The following is a 15,760-nucleotide window of genomic DNA, read 5'->3' as shown; positions in this document are numbered from 1 at the left end:
TTTGAATGACATTTGCAGCAAGTGAAAACAATACAACCTCTACAGTAATAATGCTCAGTTTTTCAGGAAAGTAAAATTATTTTGTAAGGGTTATAGAAACCAAACCAAACCAATGTCCCTGGGTTCACATGAAGAATGAACTTAAGTCTATCCTCACTTTTAAAAGAGCACAAGTATTGCAGATGTACAAGTGAAGCAAAATCCAGCTTTCACCTGTAATTAAAAACCACTGGAGAAACTGCTGATCAGCCACAGAACTGCTGGAACAAAAGAGGCTTGGAAAACTGACGTGAGACAGTTATGGCAAAGTTCTCTAGCACCTCCTCTAGAAAGGAGGCTGCTTCATGCAATTCAGTTTACCAATTAGTGTCGTTCTCACTCGCTCAGTCTCTCCCAATACACGCGTTCAAGTGGTCACCAAATACAAACTTTCTGCTTCAAGAACTACAGGTGATCTCTCATGTCACTGAATGATACCTTTTGCTTTAAAGAAAGGGGAAAAATTGTGGCAAGTGCTACCAGATTTAAGGTGGAACAATGAAAAGGCTGTAGGAGTTGGACATTGCAGAGTCTCACACTCCCTTTTGTAGATTTGACCCTTGTTATGAACACCATCCAAGCCTGACATTCCAAAGTTAGGCAGCTGAAACTCATTTTTACATGAGGTTTTCTCCCCAGTCAGCTCACAATTACACATGGTGCAGAAGTTAAGACACCACCAGTGTTTTCATCGTGACAATTATTATTAACTTTATTTCAAGTATTAAACTGTTCTTTTCTCAACCCATGAGTTTTACCTTTTTCCTGATTCTCCTCTCCAAGTTGGGGGTCGCTGGAGGGGAAAGTAAAATAGCTGCAAGGTACTTAGCTGCTGACTGTGGTTAAACCATGGCACAGCAATTCACTCTAAAACCTTCAAGAGAATTTCAGTAACATATGTTTATCAGTAAAATTCAGGTAAATAGAATTCCAAAAACGCTTACCTGGCACGCACAAATATGGAAGACACAGCTCTCCAGATTGACATCCTTTTCTATTTACTTCACATAACTGATTAGCTGCACATGGATTTGGATTACATGGATGTGTAACATCTTCTACAATGTTACCTAAAGAACTTGGGCCTGAAAACAGAATGTACAGCATCTGTATTGATTTAAATGAGGTTTATTTTCCTTCAGTAAGGCATGGAATTTCTTACATCCAGTGAAATCATACTTCTTACAATTCTGTGAAGTCTTATTTTTTTTTAAATTATAGTTGTAGGAGCTTGGCATGTCAAGATAGTTAACTTATTTCAGTAGCTTAGACCTCAGCCCTGGAAATAATGACCCAGATGATTCTTCACATGCAAAATATATTTCCTCTATCTTGTTTCTCTACTCATTTTCTCTATATGACAAATACAAACTGACAAGGACTGGCAGTTCCATAGTCAGTGATTAACAAATTAGAGGTTTCCAGCACACCTGAAGTTTGACCAAGTCCTATCAAGTTTATCTATCATTGATAAACATTTGTTTCTGTTTTCCTTTAAACTCATTATTTATCCTCTCCTGTTACAAGATTATAGGGAAGACAACACTGGAAAGCAGCAGCTAAATGGAAAGAAGGAACCAAAGCTTCAATACTTTGTCTCTCTGGTAACAATTTATTTATTGAGGCATGCTTTCACTAACCAAAATGTTACTATTTTCAGAGTTGCTGGGATTCTGAGAAAGAAATATCAAAATTTAATTTGGAAGAAGGTCTAAAACAGACAAATCCTATAAAGCTAAAAAAGGTCTAAATCCTACAGAGATTAATATGTAATAGGAAGTAGTAATAGGGTAGAGCAGTTTTGGAAAAAAATGTAAAAAGATGCATTTAAATGAAGCCTAGAATCAAAATGAAATTTTATTAATAGAATGGTGTCCCACACTGAGGGAGAAGACATGTTAGAAGAAAACAAGAGTCACAAAACCTTAATTCTTCCATATAGTTACTAAACTTGTGTTCTATTGCCCCAAGGGTTAATTTGTTTTTTTTTGGTTATTCTAATTGCACAGCTAAAGAACGGAGCTTATCTACTGGGCAAAGTGTAATTCTGTACATCAAGAAGATGTGCTTTAAATCATGTCTATTTTCAAGCAGTTAAAAATCATTAATATTAGATAATACATGTTAGTGTGCTTGTACTGAACATATGATGTCCCCAAAAGAGAAGTGTGGTGGGTTAGCCTTGGCTAACAGCCAAACTCCCACCAGTCCCTCACCCCAAAGCAGATGGGTGTAGAAAATAGGTAGCACAGGAACAGAAAAGATCATGGGCTGAAATAATAGAGAGATTGCCTAAGAATTACCATTGCAGGCAAAACTTGACTTGGGGATAATTAGTTAAATGTATCACTAACTAAAATAAATATCTAATTACATAGTAGATAACGGGGGGAAAAACCCAACAAATATTAAAGCAACTCCTTTCTTCCTCCCTTTCCCAGGCTCACCTTCACTTCCTTACTCTAGATTTCTCTGCCCCTGCCCCAAGTAATGCAGTAGGGTTTGGAAGCAGGAGGAATGATGGTGACTACGGTCAGCACACAGCAGTTTCTTCAGCTGTTCACTCCTTCTCATACCTTTCCTCTGCTCCAGCATGGGCTCTCCATGGCCTGCAGCTTCCTCCAGGGAATACATGGGGCCAGAGGTCCCCCAGGGTTGTCTTATGGATATCTGCTCAGCCAACTACTCTGACCTTGGTGCTAACCTCTGTTTTTTCCTACTCTGCCTGTTCCCTTCCCCTCCAACTGTCTGGCACTTTCTGCATTTTTTAAAAATTTTTTTCACAGGGGCACCACAAACTTGGCTAACTGGCTCAGCTTTGGCCTGTGGTGGGCTCATTGTGTCTGGCACAGTGCAGCCCTGATATTTCCCATACAGCCCCTGCAGCCTCCACTGCTACCAAAACAACCTTGCCACATACACCCAATACAAAAAAGAATAAAGATAATGAGCTACGGCAACTTGAAAATTCCAATTTCCCAATACATTAAATAAAATGTCTCAAATCCAATACAATTTTATTTTAAAGAAATAATGAAAACTAGTAAAAGTAATGATAAGCATTCAAAGTGTCTTGGTTTCTAATATTGCTGCATAGGCATGTTGATACTTACTCAGGTAAGTATCCAATGGTATACAGTTCTCCAAGTCATCTGTTGGAGATAAAAGCTCACAAATACTCTCAGCTGAGTGACCTTCAGGGAATTTATGATGATCTCCACACTTCTTCAGTATTTCCACACAATCTGATCTTCAGATAAATAAAGAAAACAGAATTTCATCAACACTATTTGGAGAAAAAAGATCTTGTATGAAAAAGACTTCTTTCTACATTATTCCCTTTCCTGAATCCACAACTTTCCCCTTCTGCCTCACAACAGTGTTTAGATATATGCTACATTTTACACAGTGGCAAGGAACAAATTTGTGACACAAAGACAGAAACTACTGCTTATAGTACTTTGGGCTGGATGATCTTCATTTTCTATGCTATCATAGGCATGTATCTTCCAAGATCAAGGATTTCCTTAATTTACTAATGTCTAATATGAGTTGAACTCTGCCTTACTACCTGTACTATTAATTGCTCTCTTTTCTACCCAATCACCTACTTTCAAAATTTTTTTTTTAAAAATAAACTTCTTTTTTCCAACCTTTCTGTCAGCTGAAAACCACCAGTAGGTCTCAAAACAGAAAAAGGAGGAAAGGTTTCAGACACCATGGAAAGCCAAAAACCCCCAAACGATAAATCCACTTTCCAATGAACGCCCCTCATTAACAGGCATTTACAGTGATGGAGATTTAAGCAGTGGCAACTATGAAACTTAATATTCCTTCCATGTTTGCCTTGCCATGTTTTCTCAACAGAGATCAAACACAGTTCTACAGCAGCTTTTCAGTTCTCATTAAAATCCTTAGTAGAACCTATAAACTGTTCCCTCCCCACCCAGTACTTACTTGCAGATAATACTTCCTCTAGATTTGCTGTGGCAAGGTTTAATCTGCAGCGAGCAGGCAATTGCCTTCCACATTTCTGGCTGGCATTTTTTAATATCAAGCACAGGAATACTTATAAATGGCATCTTAATACTTCCTTTTTCCCATAGCTTCATGTCATTCATGGCTCCCTGGTCTGACTGAGTATTGCAGCTCCTAAAAAGTTCTGTTGGCCTTAAAAAAAAAGAAGATAAGATATGGTATGTACACAGAAAAAAAAAAAGAGAAAATACCACACATTTTACCTTTCACCATATGAATTCTAAACCTTGATATGGCTTGCTTTTTATGATATACAAGAAATTAATCCCTTCCATAATTAAGCAAGATTAAAATCAATCTGAAATCTGTCTTTAAGGAAAACAAGCTCTTTAGGACTCAAGGTTGAAACTCCCTTCTCACCTCTATCTCTTAGATCTTAAATATTTCTTACATGAAGTCGACTTAAGAGCAAATATCCCAGATACCCCAAATATCTATGTGTATGTTTCCTGGTGAATCACTAATGCAAGTTGATTTATCATTTATATTTACTCAGGCTTGTGATTCTACTACTTATATAATGCTCATGCCACTGCATATTATTAAAAAAAAAAAGCCAGTGATCTCTAATAGCTAACAAAATCTAATTTTTTTAAAGTCTAGCTATTTAATTTGTAACCTTGCAATTACTAATTCAGACACCACTTTTAAGTCATGCATTTTGTCCTAGAGAGTATAAACCTACAAAAATATGTCTCCAATAAAAGGAATTTTGAGAATGAGTAACATGTAAATTTAACAAGCAGTTTAACCTTATTTATAATACACAACATTTCAGTAATCATGGCTTACTTGTCTATACAGAAAGACAGAGGAATATGCTGCTAATACATAGTAACATTTTACAACTTCATGGGTTAGCTTTTATTCTTGTAAGTTTTGTTATATCTAAATGAACATTTCTAAATGTTCATTCTAGAAAAAATTATTTATTTTTAAATTAACTACAAACATATTTGCAGAAACACAGCTCCATACAATTTCAAAATAAGTCTGAAAAACATTTAACTTTATTTTTTAAATCAAAGCACAGGAATTCCTTTATAAAATATTCAGTGTCTCTCTCCTACCTGTTATTAAAATTAGTGCAGTAAGTAAGATTTCTACAGCCCAGCTGACAAGGTTCTCGTACATCTGCTAAACAGGTCAACATGGAAACTTCAACTGCATTATACTCACAAAAGCGATCAAATTCTTGCCAGCTCTGTGAATTGCCCCAGCTCGTGCTATAAAGCTTAGTGCAGAGCTCTCTGAAAAAAACATAGAGATGAAGAAAATAAAATGAAAAGAACAGCAGGCACTCAGATATAGCAGAGCCCATCATTTCTTTGCTGGTCACAACAGCCTATACTTGCCATAGAAGACTGTTTTAGAGCCCAGAAAGTCTGCAAGGGCATCCTAACGTTGTGCTCAAAGAAAATAACCCCTCTTTGTGTTTTCTAAGTTTCCATTTTGCCTAAGAATGTGAGCAAATCTTTGAGCTAGTAAGACTGAAAGACTTCAGAATATAAAACCATAATATCCAATAAAACTGTAATAGCTGGAAACCGAACTTATAACTTTGAGGTGAGAACTAGCCCAGCTAATTTTACTTGTAATAAATCTAGGTTGACATCATAATGAGCAACTTGTAATCCCCTCCTTCAGCTTCAAATAACACTTTCTTCTCCTACAGAAATGACTGTCAAACAAAATACATTCCTTCTTTTGCAGAGATGTTTGAAACAGGGGTACTGTTTGTTGCTTTTGTTTGAGATGTTTCCGGTGTCAGCAACAATCAACTCACTTTATTCACAGCAATATCCTACAAGTTGCCACTGTTCCCATCCCAGCTGAAGGTATGAAACTTCATTGTGCTATTAGATCTCCTTTGTGTTGAAAACTTGAAGGAAGGATCCATTTTTAGAACTCATTGTCAAAGCAAGCAAGTAGAAGATACTGTATCAACTGCCTATGCCACAACGTTCTAAGAAATAACAGCTCCAGGGCCCTACTACTAAACTCATTATTGATCCTGCTAATTCAGGATCTGCTGTTTTGTTACTGGAAACTTTTTTATCAAAGGAAGCAACAGCTCAGAAATCAAAGTTTGCAACTTATTTAGATATATTGATGCATTTAAAATGCAATCATTGTCTGTTTTTAACGGAGACAGAAAATCATGCTAAACTAAAAATGCTTCAATAACAGTTTTTTGCAAGCATGCAACTATTTGCCGAAAACCTTTCGGGTTTTTTCAGTGTTGGGATAGCTAGTTCCCTTATTTAATTACTAAATAACCTAAGTTATTTTTCATTGACAAAAAAAGAAAAGAGCATCTAGTAAGGAACACTGCTAAGGTTTTAACATGAAGTAACCAGACACTTGAGAGTTTGTGCAGTTCATTGTCCCCTTGGCTCTCTTGAGTTCTGGTTAAGACCTCTTGACCAGAGGTTGCAATATTGGTTATTATGACCGCAAGTATAGTATAGGTTTTGTTAACTTACTGTGTCTCCTGTAATAAGCCAGTGCTAAATGTGAGAAAGAGTTGAACCCTCTTACAGAAAGTATGTTTTGAGATATAAAGTATTGGACAGAACAACTACTATCTAAACCTGTATTTTTTCTCAGAATTCTAGAAATTTCTATCTGACATGCATAGCAAGATTCAGGCAAAGGTCTGAAATGAGACAAATTCTGAAGGACTTTCACAATTGGAAATGAGGGTAGGGAGATACTGACCTACATGTGGAAGAATTTGCTTTAGAACAGCAATGGAGCTTGGCTCCATCAAGGCCTGTTGAAGGTGGAGGGTGCACAGTGACTCCTGGGTGAACAGATCTTGAACTCTCAAGAAAACATTGCCAAAGTGGATCCTGAGGGAGGGGCATTGTTTTACAGCCTTCTATAAGTCCATCAACAATTTCAAGCTCTGTTTTCATTGACATTAAAATTCTTTTACAAGCAGTTTGACATGCATAGTCTTCTGCTCTATCACAGCAATACAAACCTGTTAAAAATTTAAATAAATAATGGTCAAGCATACAACAACATTCAAGATGCATGGCATAACAGCCCTCAGAGAAAAAGTGCTTGAAGGGGGCTTCTTCCCCTCCAAAGAATCTCAAATAACATTGCTTCTCTAAAATGCATACAGACCAACTATGAAAAAAAAAAAGAACACAAAATCAATATGTAAAAATAAATAAAAATCAACAATGCACCTAAACCCAAAAGTTATCAGTATAGAAATTCATATAATTACAGTTATAACACAGAAATGCATTAATACAATTAATACAATAGTCTTATACAATAACACATTTTATATAAAACATACATACAATCCTCATTTTTAGTATCTTTTATAAGTTTCAGTAAAGTAGGATTTTTTTATACTTACTATCTGTAGGATTTCTCATTGGATATGACTGTGTATAGTTGTTCACACAGTGTATAAGCTGAGGGCTAATAGATGCACAGTAATTTTCAACTGCTTTAATTTGTGAAGGACCAGGAGAAGAGTCTGTCCGAAAAATTGCTTGACAATATTCCCGGCAGTTTGTGTGATGACCTGCGTAACTGCAACAGACTGACCCCACTGGGGAAGCAAACAAACATAGAAAATGTATGGGTTCCTAAGCAGAGAAATGAAGAAGCGAGCATGTCTGTACAACACACAATGATGCTCAAGCTAGTACCGTGGGGAAAAAAAAAATAAAAATGCTATGCTCTATTAAAATACCTTTGTCTACAAAATGATTGGAAATATCTGTCACTAGCCAAATTACATTTCCTTGTTTGGCAGAAGAAAAAAGTCACTAAAGCCGCCTTGAACTCAAGTTCAAGAGACCAGCAAGCCAGCTGAATCTTATCTTCAGCTATTCTGTTCTTATTTAAAGTAATCAGACTTGTCCTACAATTGAATTATTAGAGAAATACTACTAATAAACAAATAAATATGAAAGTAGTATCATTCAAAAAAGCCAGAGAGATGGTATTATGATTCACCCATTTTTGGTATGTTAAATATACATAATAGTTCTTGAGAACCATTGCTACTAGATTGAATTCTGAGACACTGATTTAATTTTATATAGACAGATATCAGGCAACAAAACACTTGCATGGTTCTTCACAATTTCAACTCTGCATTTAATTTTGCTACTTAGCACTCATCAAATGAACAAAGCAGAAAGAAAAAAAGACAGAAAAGACAAATACAAATACAGAAATTAAAAACTGATGTAAATGATATCCCAGAATATGCAGAGTTGGAAGGGACCCACAAGGATCATTGAGCCCAACTCCTCCCTTAATCACTTGACTAAGACAATTTATGTATGTGGTTTGTCCTTCTATGGAACTGAATCCATGTGTTTGTGTAAATGTACACCTCCACAATTTCTTACATTTTAGAGAAAAAAGGATAGAATGATATAAAAGATAAACAAAACAAACTATTATATACTTACTTTCATTTCTGTTAATACAACTAAAGAGAGCATTCTGAAATCAAAACAAAAACAGTGTTACAAGCCAGAAAACTTTGAATAAATACTTAAGTGTCCAGTCATTTTTGATAATGAGCAAATAAATCTTTTGTATTATTTGCTCCAATTGGATTGGATTAAAACAAAAACACTATACAAACAGTGAAACCAGGAAATCAAAAGATCAGGGGTCACTTGAGTTCTGTGTGTACTCATAATAAATAAATACTCAAGATAAATAGTCAAGCAAGCAAATAAATTGGAAGACTTTCCTGGACTAACTTAGAAACAGAATGCTATATTAGGGTGTCCCAATATGTTTGGTTGGTTGGTTTGGGGTTTTTTTAAGGACAATAATTTTAAAGATTCTATGTAAAAAAAAAGAACTCTGCACAGATGCATGCATGCAAATAGAAAATCTCAGCACAACAACTCCACAACAATACACCTTAAATGCTAAAGCATGCAGTCAACTCCCTCAAACTGCAGCCAAAAGGCACAGCTGGGGGAACATACATATTAAATGACAGAAGAAGGGAAATGCACACACCCTGCTGGTTTGTTTCATAGGTCTCTAATCCACAGAGCAATCATAGAATGGTTTGGGTCGGAAGGGACCTTTAAACGTCATCTAGTCCAACCCCCTGACATGGTCAGGAACACTTTCCACTAGACCAGGTTGCTCAAACACCCATCCAATGGGGCCTAGAACACTTACAGGGATGGGGCACCCACACCTCTCTGGGAAACCTGTTCCAGTGCCTCATCACCTTCATCATAAAAAAATGTCTTCTTTATACCTAGTCTGAATCTACCCTCTCTTATTTTATAATCATTAACCCTTGTCACAACAAGCCCTGCCAAGAAGTTTGTCCCCAGCTTTCTTGTAGGCCCCTTTAGGCACTGGAAGTTGTCATAAGGTCTCCCTGAAGCCTTCTCTTCAGGGAGAATAACCCCAGTTCTCTCAGCCTGTCCTCATAGGAGAGGTGTTCCACCTCTCTTATCTTCGTGGCCCTCTTCTGGACCTGTTCTAACAGGTCCACAACCTTCCTCTGCTAAGAACTCCAGACCAGGATGCAGTACTCCAGGTGGGGTCTTCACTAGAGCAGAGCAGAGTGGTAAAATCACCTCCCTCAAGACTAGTGAACTCTTGCCCAAAACAACCAGCCTTTGCCTCACTGAAAAGGTACATTTCTTAAAAATATCAGATACTGCATATAAGCTTTCTGTACCTCTATGAAAAGATGAAGTCACGAGCTTGAAATTCCAAAATGTAGTTGCCAATTATCAAAGACTTTAAAATTACATGATTGTGAAATAGAAGAGATATTTGAACTACCTTCACACCTGATCTCTACACTTGTCAGAACACCAGATTATAAAAAGTGATCAAATACATTAAGGTATATTAAGTGACAAAATGCAATCCCCATCTTCATAAAGTTTCTGATCCCCATTTCCCCTATCCCTATCATTAAACAAAATTGTGGTTTACATAGAAGAGAGAATCTAGAGAAGAAAACAGAAACAGCGTCAGATTAATCCACAGACATCATGTCTTGCTTCAGTACACGGAAGTACCAGATATGCTACTACCTCTACCTAAGACAAGGAAGAGAGCTCAAAATGCAGACCTAGTTTAAGCTCTGTAGTTCATTAGATTATGCATGTATGTTAGTTACTAGTATTTACCGCATTGCAGAGAAGTGGCTATCCCAAATAATCTTTGGGGTATTTTTGTGAAAATCTGCCAGGGATGGGCAGGGTTCAAGACCAGGTTGGATGGGACATTGAGCATCCTTATTTTCCCCACTGCAGACTAGGTAGGGTTACAGAGAAAAGCGAATATCAAAGTGATCAAATCTCCCAGTGGCTAACTCATAAGAATACCAGTCACTGCAGCATCAGAATGCTGAGGATTTCCTCTCCACCAGCTCGCTCACGTTCAGTCATGCTGAGTATAGAAGGGCAAATACGGAATGTATCTCTCTTCTCAGCAGCAGCACAAACAGGCAGTCTCATGTCTACAAGGAAGCTTCAGTACACAATTCACACCTTCCCTTTCCCTTACCTTCAGAGGCATCTTACAGCCTGGCACCAGAATCAGTAAATACAGTAAAGTCTGAACTTCTTATTCCATTGAAGCGCTACTCAGTAAGCAAGTGTATTCCACTAGAGAATCAGAGAATTTGACAATCTTGCTTTCCCTTTTTTAATTTTGTTCATGAAAGTTTTCTGACTACCTCAGGAAAAACATGATTCTTTTTAAAATCTTCTTTATTTTCATAGCTATCTTCATTCTCTTTTCTGTTGTTCATTTAAGAGTAAACACTTCAGAACACAGACTGGTTTTCTATGCATGAATTAGCATTCAAATGAATTAACTTTCCTGCATAGATAGTTCTGATGAAAATCTGAAGAGCTAAAAGAATTATTTACTGCACCAAAAGATTGAAGACTCACACTTTATATTAGATTTGAAAAACTTCAAGCCTTGATGTTTCAGTTTGTATCATGCCATTAATGATTTTATTTTATGCTGTAATTTAAATCCCAAGTTCCAACTTGCCAATTACTTTTTATGCCACGTAAATCATATTGCTACCATCCTGTTTTCTATAGTCTCTATTACATCACCTTTTGGATAATATCTTTTTAGATAGTGAAATAACAGTTAAACACAAGATTTTGAAGAGGACAGTCCCAATTCTGTAACGATCAGCATAAAATTTCTTCTATTAACAGTCAGAAATTAATTTAAACCTTGGATGAGTCATGGTAGATGTGGCACTGAAATAATGACCCTAAGAGAATAAACACAAATCTAACTTGAAAACTTAAGTTATTTTTCCATGAACAGCAACTACTTATAATTTTAGTGATCATGAAAAAAGGAACAGGTCTATTGAGTACACTTCACACAAAAATTGAAAAATCTGCCTTACATAAAAAAACCCCAAAACCCAAACCTCACAAAGGAACAATTCAGACATTTTATTTTCATTCCAAGAATATCCCCTACCAAATTTTAGATCTTTTCTCCCAAAAGCATGGATACTGCATAATTTCTATGAGACTAAGAATGAATTTGCAGCAACATTCCTCATCCGATTAACTTTAGATTTTCCCTCTTTACAACACACAAAGCAAATTGTGTAATACTTCCATCTGTTTAATGTAGATGAGGGACAAGAGAATTAAGGGAAAAAGAACATGTAGACAGAGTCACCATCCTACATCTGCAAAGAATAGATTCATACTGTTGCCTAAAGGCTCATGTAATTTTTACAGCACCACACATCCTTCTCTATGGATGCCAGGTACCAGTCATCAGAAAGGCACTGTTTTGATGCGGCCACCTGGTTTCTTTGAGACCTTTCATATATGAAAAGAGAAACAACTCTCAGATAGGAGTTGCCAGGCACAACATCTCTCTGACCCAAAACTGACTGTCCTCAGAAGCTGCTGGAATTAGACTTCTCCACACCCACCCTGTATCAAGCACTAGAAGGTGGCATACAAACCAGCCAGGTAGAAAGCAACATCGCAACTTTACTACTTAATGCACTGGGACTGTAAAGGCTGCTGGAAAGTCTGAAGTCTGTCTGTCATGGTTACACCCAAGTAGTTGATCACACTGTTAGCAGAAACAATACTTAGATTTATACTGTAATGCTGCTATAAACTCAGATAAAAACTGTCATGATACTTAAAAGTTGAATGATACAAAAAAGTGATTAAAAAGCAGTTCAGGCCAGTGTCAGTGGCCTTGTTAGCTCAAGGGACACAGAAGAGAGGAGAATGTTGAGGAGATTAAGGTGTTTACTAATGTTCCTACTCTAAGGAAGGGTTTGAGTTGAGACAAAATTATCTTCTCACAGCAATTTTACACACCAATTTCATTTAGGCAGGATGCCCTAACCAGATAGTAAGTATTCTTTTTATTTTAGAAGTATTTTAAAACTGTAGTTCCACAGACTGCTGAATTGCTGTAATTGTCCTTGTATTTCTATTAGGAGGAGGTGGTCTTACTTCTCTTTTCTACCTTGTTTACAACTCTTCTGTCCCTGTTCCCAGTTGTACAGTCTTGTGTATGCCTTTACATCACCTTTACATCATCTTCTCATGACCTGATCTTTCTCCGTAGCCCTGCTGAAAACTCATGTTTCTCATCTCCTAGTGTTTTAATTTACCAATTTCAACAGGCAACACTAAGCTAGAATAGAATAGAACAATCTTTTTTTAGATACCATTTTTAGAAGGACCTGCCAGATGCCAGAGGTAAGAAGTATATTTGTAGGGCTAGCATTGGGAGGGAACATGTGTGGAAAAATTGCAGTTGCAGAAAGGCACAGGAAGAACTTCAGCTGCACTGAGTTATTACAGCAACTCACCATATTTCACAAAACCATAAGTGCCTGTAGCCACCACAGAATACAGTGCATGTGAGGGTGATGACTTTGCTTTTTGTGTAGGTCTGGATAACTGTTCAGTTACCCAAAAAGTACAGGTACACATGTGAGGAATGTAGCTATAGAGACATGAGGGAATATAAAACAAGAATTAATGTCTAATCATCTGTTTGTAAATAAAGCTGGTAACAGCATTAGACAGTCTGATTTGAATTACTAACCATAATTTCATTTTAGAACACAAGGTTGATGCCTATCTCTAATAAAGTAGTTCTCATATTTAAGAAATCACAAGCTTTTTTTCCCATTCAAGCATCCTTCTGCTATTGAACTGTCAGAACAGAAAGAGAGAGAGAAAACAAAGCAAAAGATAAAAGAGAGATATAGGTAAGGAAAATCAAACCTAAATCAACCAACCAAACACAAACACCAAAAGAAGAGAAAAGGATGTTCTTTTTAAAAGAACAACCAAGTCATCAAGATTTAGGAAAATGAGGGTAAAAAGTCAATACTGTGCACATGTTCCATTTTCAACTTGTGTTGAATATTAAATTACTAAGTGAACAAAGATGTCAATATTGAAATTTCTAAAACAAAAACATAGTGATTTGTTTTACTGGTGCATTAATCCCATCTTCCAGACTTCTCTTTTTTTTAAAGACAGATGTTTCTGAAACTGGTTATTAAAGTCAGCGACACTATAAACAGAAGGAGTGGAAAGTGGCAGGCAGACATGGGCAACAGAACCATGTACACCTTAAAGAAAAAAGTCTCAAAGATTTCTTTTTGGTATTATGAAAATTGAAAAAGGCTACTGAGGTTTATCCACCAGAGAACATCGTTCAGTCTTCCTCACCAGAACCCTCTTGAAGAAAGATTTTAGCCAGTACTGCAGGACCTAACTGGTTTCGCTCTTTTTGGAGCTCATCAGCTGCAGGTAACGGCTCAAAAACAAAAATGCACACACCCAAACACAAACAGCACAGAACATTTTGCTGAAGGAAGAAGTCCTCTGCATTGTAAGACATGCTTTCATATTACAAGCATATTTATTCTAAATGGCTGCCTCTTCTGTTTTGAATGAAAAACGACAGCGAAGCTGCTCTTTTATACCAGAAATTAAAGGGTATCCTGCTAAAAACCCAAAAAAGATTATTTTCTTCCCTAAAAAGTATCATGGTATCTGTATGCTACTAACTTTGGCAGAAAAATAAGTTTAGTACTGTCAGCTTGGGCAACCTAACCACGGCAAATATTTGAATCTAGATCCTATCCAATTAAGGCCATCTTAATTTCTAAGTATTATCTACAGTTAACAAATACACTAGTAATTTAGTAAATTTAATAAAATACACTCTATGCAATGAAAACCACGCTAATCTCTCCTTGACTTCATTTAATCTTCAAATTTATTGATAGAAAATAACTGATGACATACTAAGTTTTAGTGGAGTTAGTTGAAGTGTCAAATGCTGATGAACATTCTAAGAACTTTAAAAGCTTGCAGTAATTAACAACGCTAAGATTTTCAATTATGTAAGTCAGTGAAGAAGTGAGAACACTTGCACAGCAAGGTAGAACAAAATCACTGCAACTTAAATTTTGGCAAGAGTTGATAGAGTGCTCTATCAACCTTCTTTGAACAACAGAGAAGAGAGACAAAAAGAAACCAGCAGATGACAACAACATTATCTACAATGTGTCAGAGTCCATCCTGAATTCCTAAAACAGTACTTCCAGAGGCCACACACACTCCAAATGCCTTAGTAGTTCATTAAAACTGTTTAGGAACCTTCAGCTAAACAGTGTCCTAAACAGTTCCTTATTATCTATTGTCTCTGAGCAATTAGATACAGGCTAAAAACTGCTGACTGCATTTTTCAGCAGCAGTAATTAGTAGTCAGCATTCACTAAAACCTCAGCATAAAGCAGGATCATATGACCCTAAATGATAAGACAAGCCAATACTGTAGCACAGTAAGTACTTCTCTGAATTACAGCACTTGAAGCTGCAGACATTGTATTTGAAGTTTCTGTGTTTAAAAAACTGTAAAAAACCAAAGTCAGATTAGGCTAAAGAGTGCTCAAATCTGTGAGAGCAAAAACACCTTCAAACAGGACAGAGATATGAAAAGCATTCACTACTGTGCATCAAAACTAGTTTTAAGAGTAGAAGCCAAATAACTGGTGAAATTCCCAGTTGTATTTTGACTACTTGGCCGATGTTAATAGTGCTCAACTGCAGTAAAGCTCTCCTAGTGCCAAATTAACCAGAGAAGTTTGAATGTCTTATTCAGAACACATGACGTAAAAACTGGAGTTCTCAGTGTGCAGAGAGGTGAACTCGCAGTATGCAGTGTACAGACTCAAGAGCTGCAATCTAACGGAAATTTTAGTGCTACCCGTATTCCATGTAGTCTTTTAAAAAAACTGACCCTCCACTTTACATGAAACTTTTAAAATATGAAAGTCAGAAAATCCTACATACAATCCATACCGTCTCCACTTCTTTTTTTCTTCTTTCTTTGACTATTACCTACCTTCTTTATAGAGGAAGATGAACAGGATAGCAGAAAGCTGGAAGAAGTAGTGAAAGATAAGAGAGCTGAGATACATAGAACTAGAGGAAAAATGAAGATGACAAAATGAGTATCTGAGAGGCAGAAGATGGGAAAAAGGACTATCAGAATAAATTCTTCAAAAGAAGGCAAATAAAATATCTTTTGGTAACACTTAAAAATACTCAGCAAGTTGTGTTAAATTTATCCATTTCTGTATGCAGTGCTACTTGAAAATAAA

General features: G+C 36.5%; 1 protein-coding gene across 1 annotated transcript in view; it reads right to left on the bottom strand.

Annotated features, from left to right (window-relative positions):
- RECK (reversion inducing cysteine rich protein with kazal motifs) overlaps positions 1 to 15,760 on the bottom strand; it is a 48,942-nt gene that overhangs the window by 15,779 nt on the left and 17,403 nt on the right. The window contains exons 7-13 of the mRNA XM_027662846.1: positions 8,532 to 8,565; positions 7,460 to 7,657; positions 6,799 to 7,066; positions 5,148 to 5,327; positions 3,997 to 4,209; positions 3,153 to 3,289; positions 984 to 1,124 (exon numbers count right to left, since the gene is read on the bottom strand). Coding sequence (XP_027518647.1) covers positions 984 to 1,124; positions 3,153 to 3,289; positions 3,997 to 4,209; positions 5,148 to 5,327; positions 6,799 to 7,066; positions 7,460 to 7,657; positions 8,532 to 8,565 — 1,171 coding nt within the window. The remainder of the gene's footprint in view (positions 1 to 983; positions 1,125 to 3,152; positions 3,290 to 3,996; positions 4,210 to 5,147; positions 5,328 to 6,798; positions 7,067 to 7,459; positions 7,658 to 8,531; positions 8,566 to 15,760) is intronic.

The sequence above is a fragment of the Corapipo altera genome, unplaced genomic scaffold, assembly GCF_003945725.1.
Source record: "Corapipo altera isolate COAL_440 unplaced genomic scaffold, ASM394572v1 359, whole genome shotgun sequence".
Taxonomy (NCBI): Eukaryota; Metazoa; Chordata; class Aves; order Passeriformes; family Pipridae; genus Corapipo; species Corapipo altera.
Note: the sequence above shows the minus strand (reverse complement) of the source record. Positions and strands in the feature narration are given on the sequence as shown.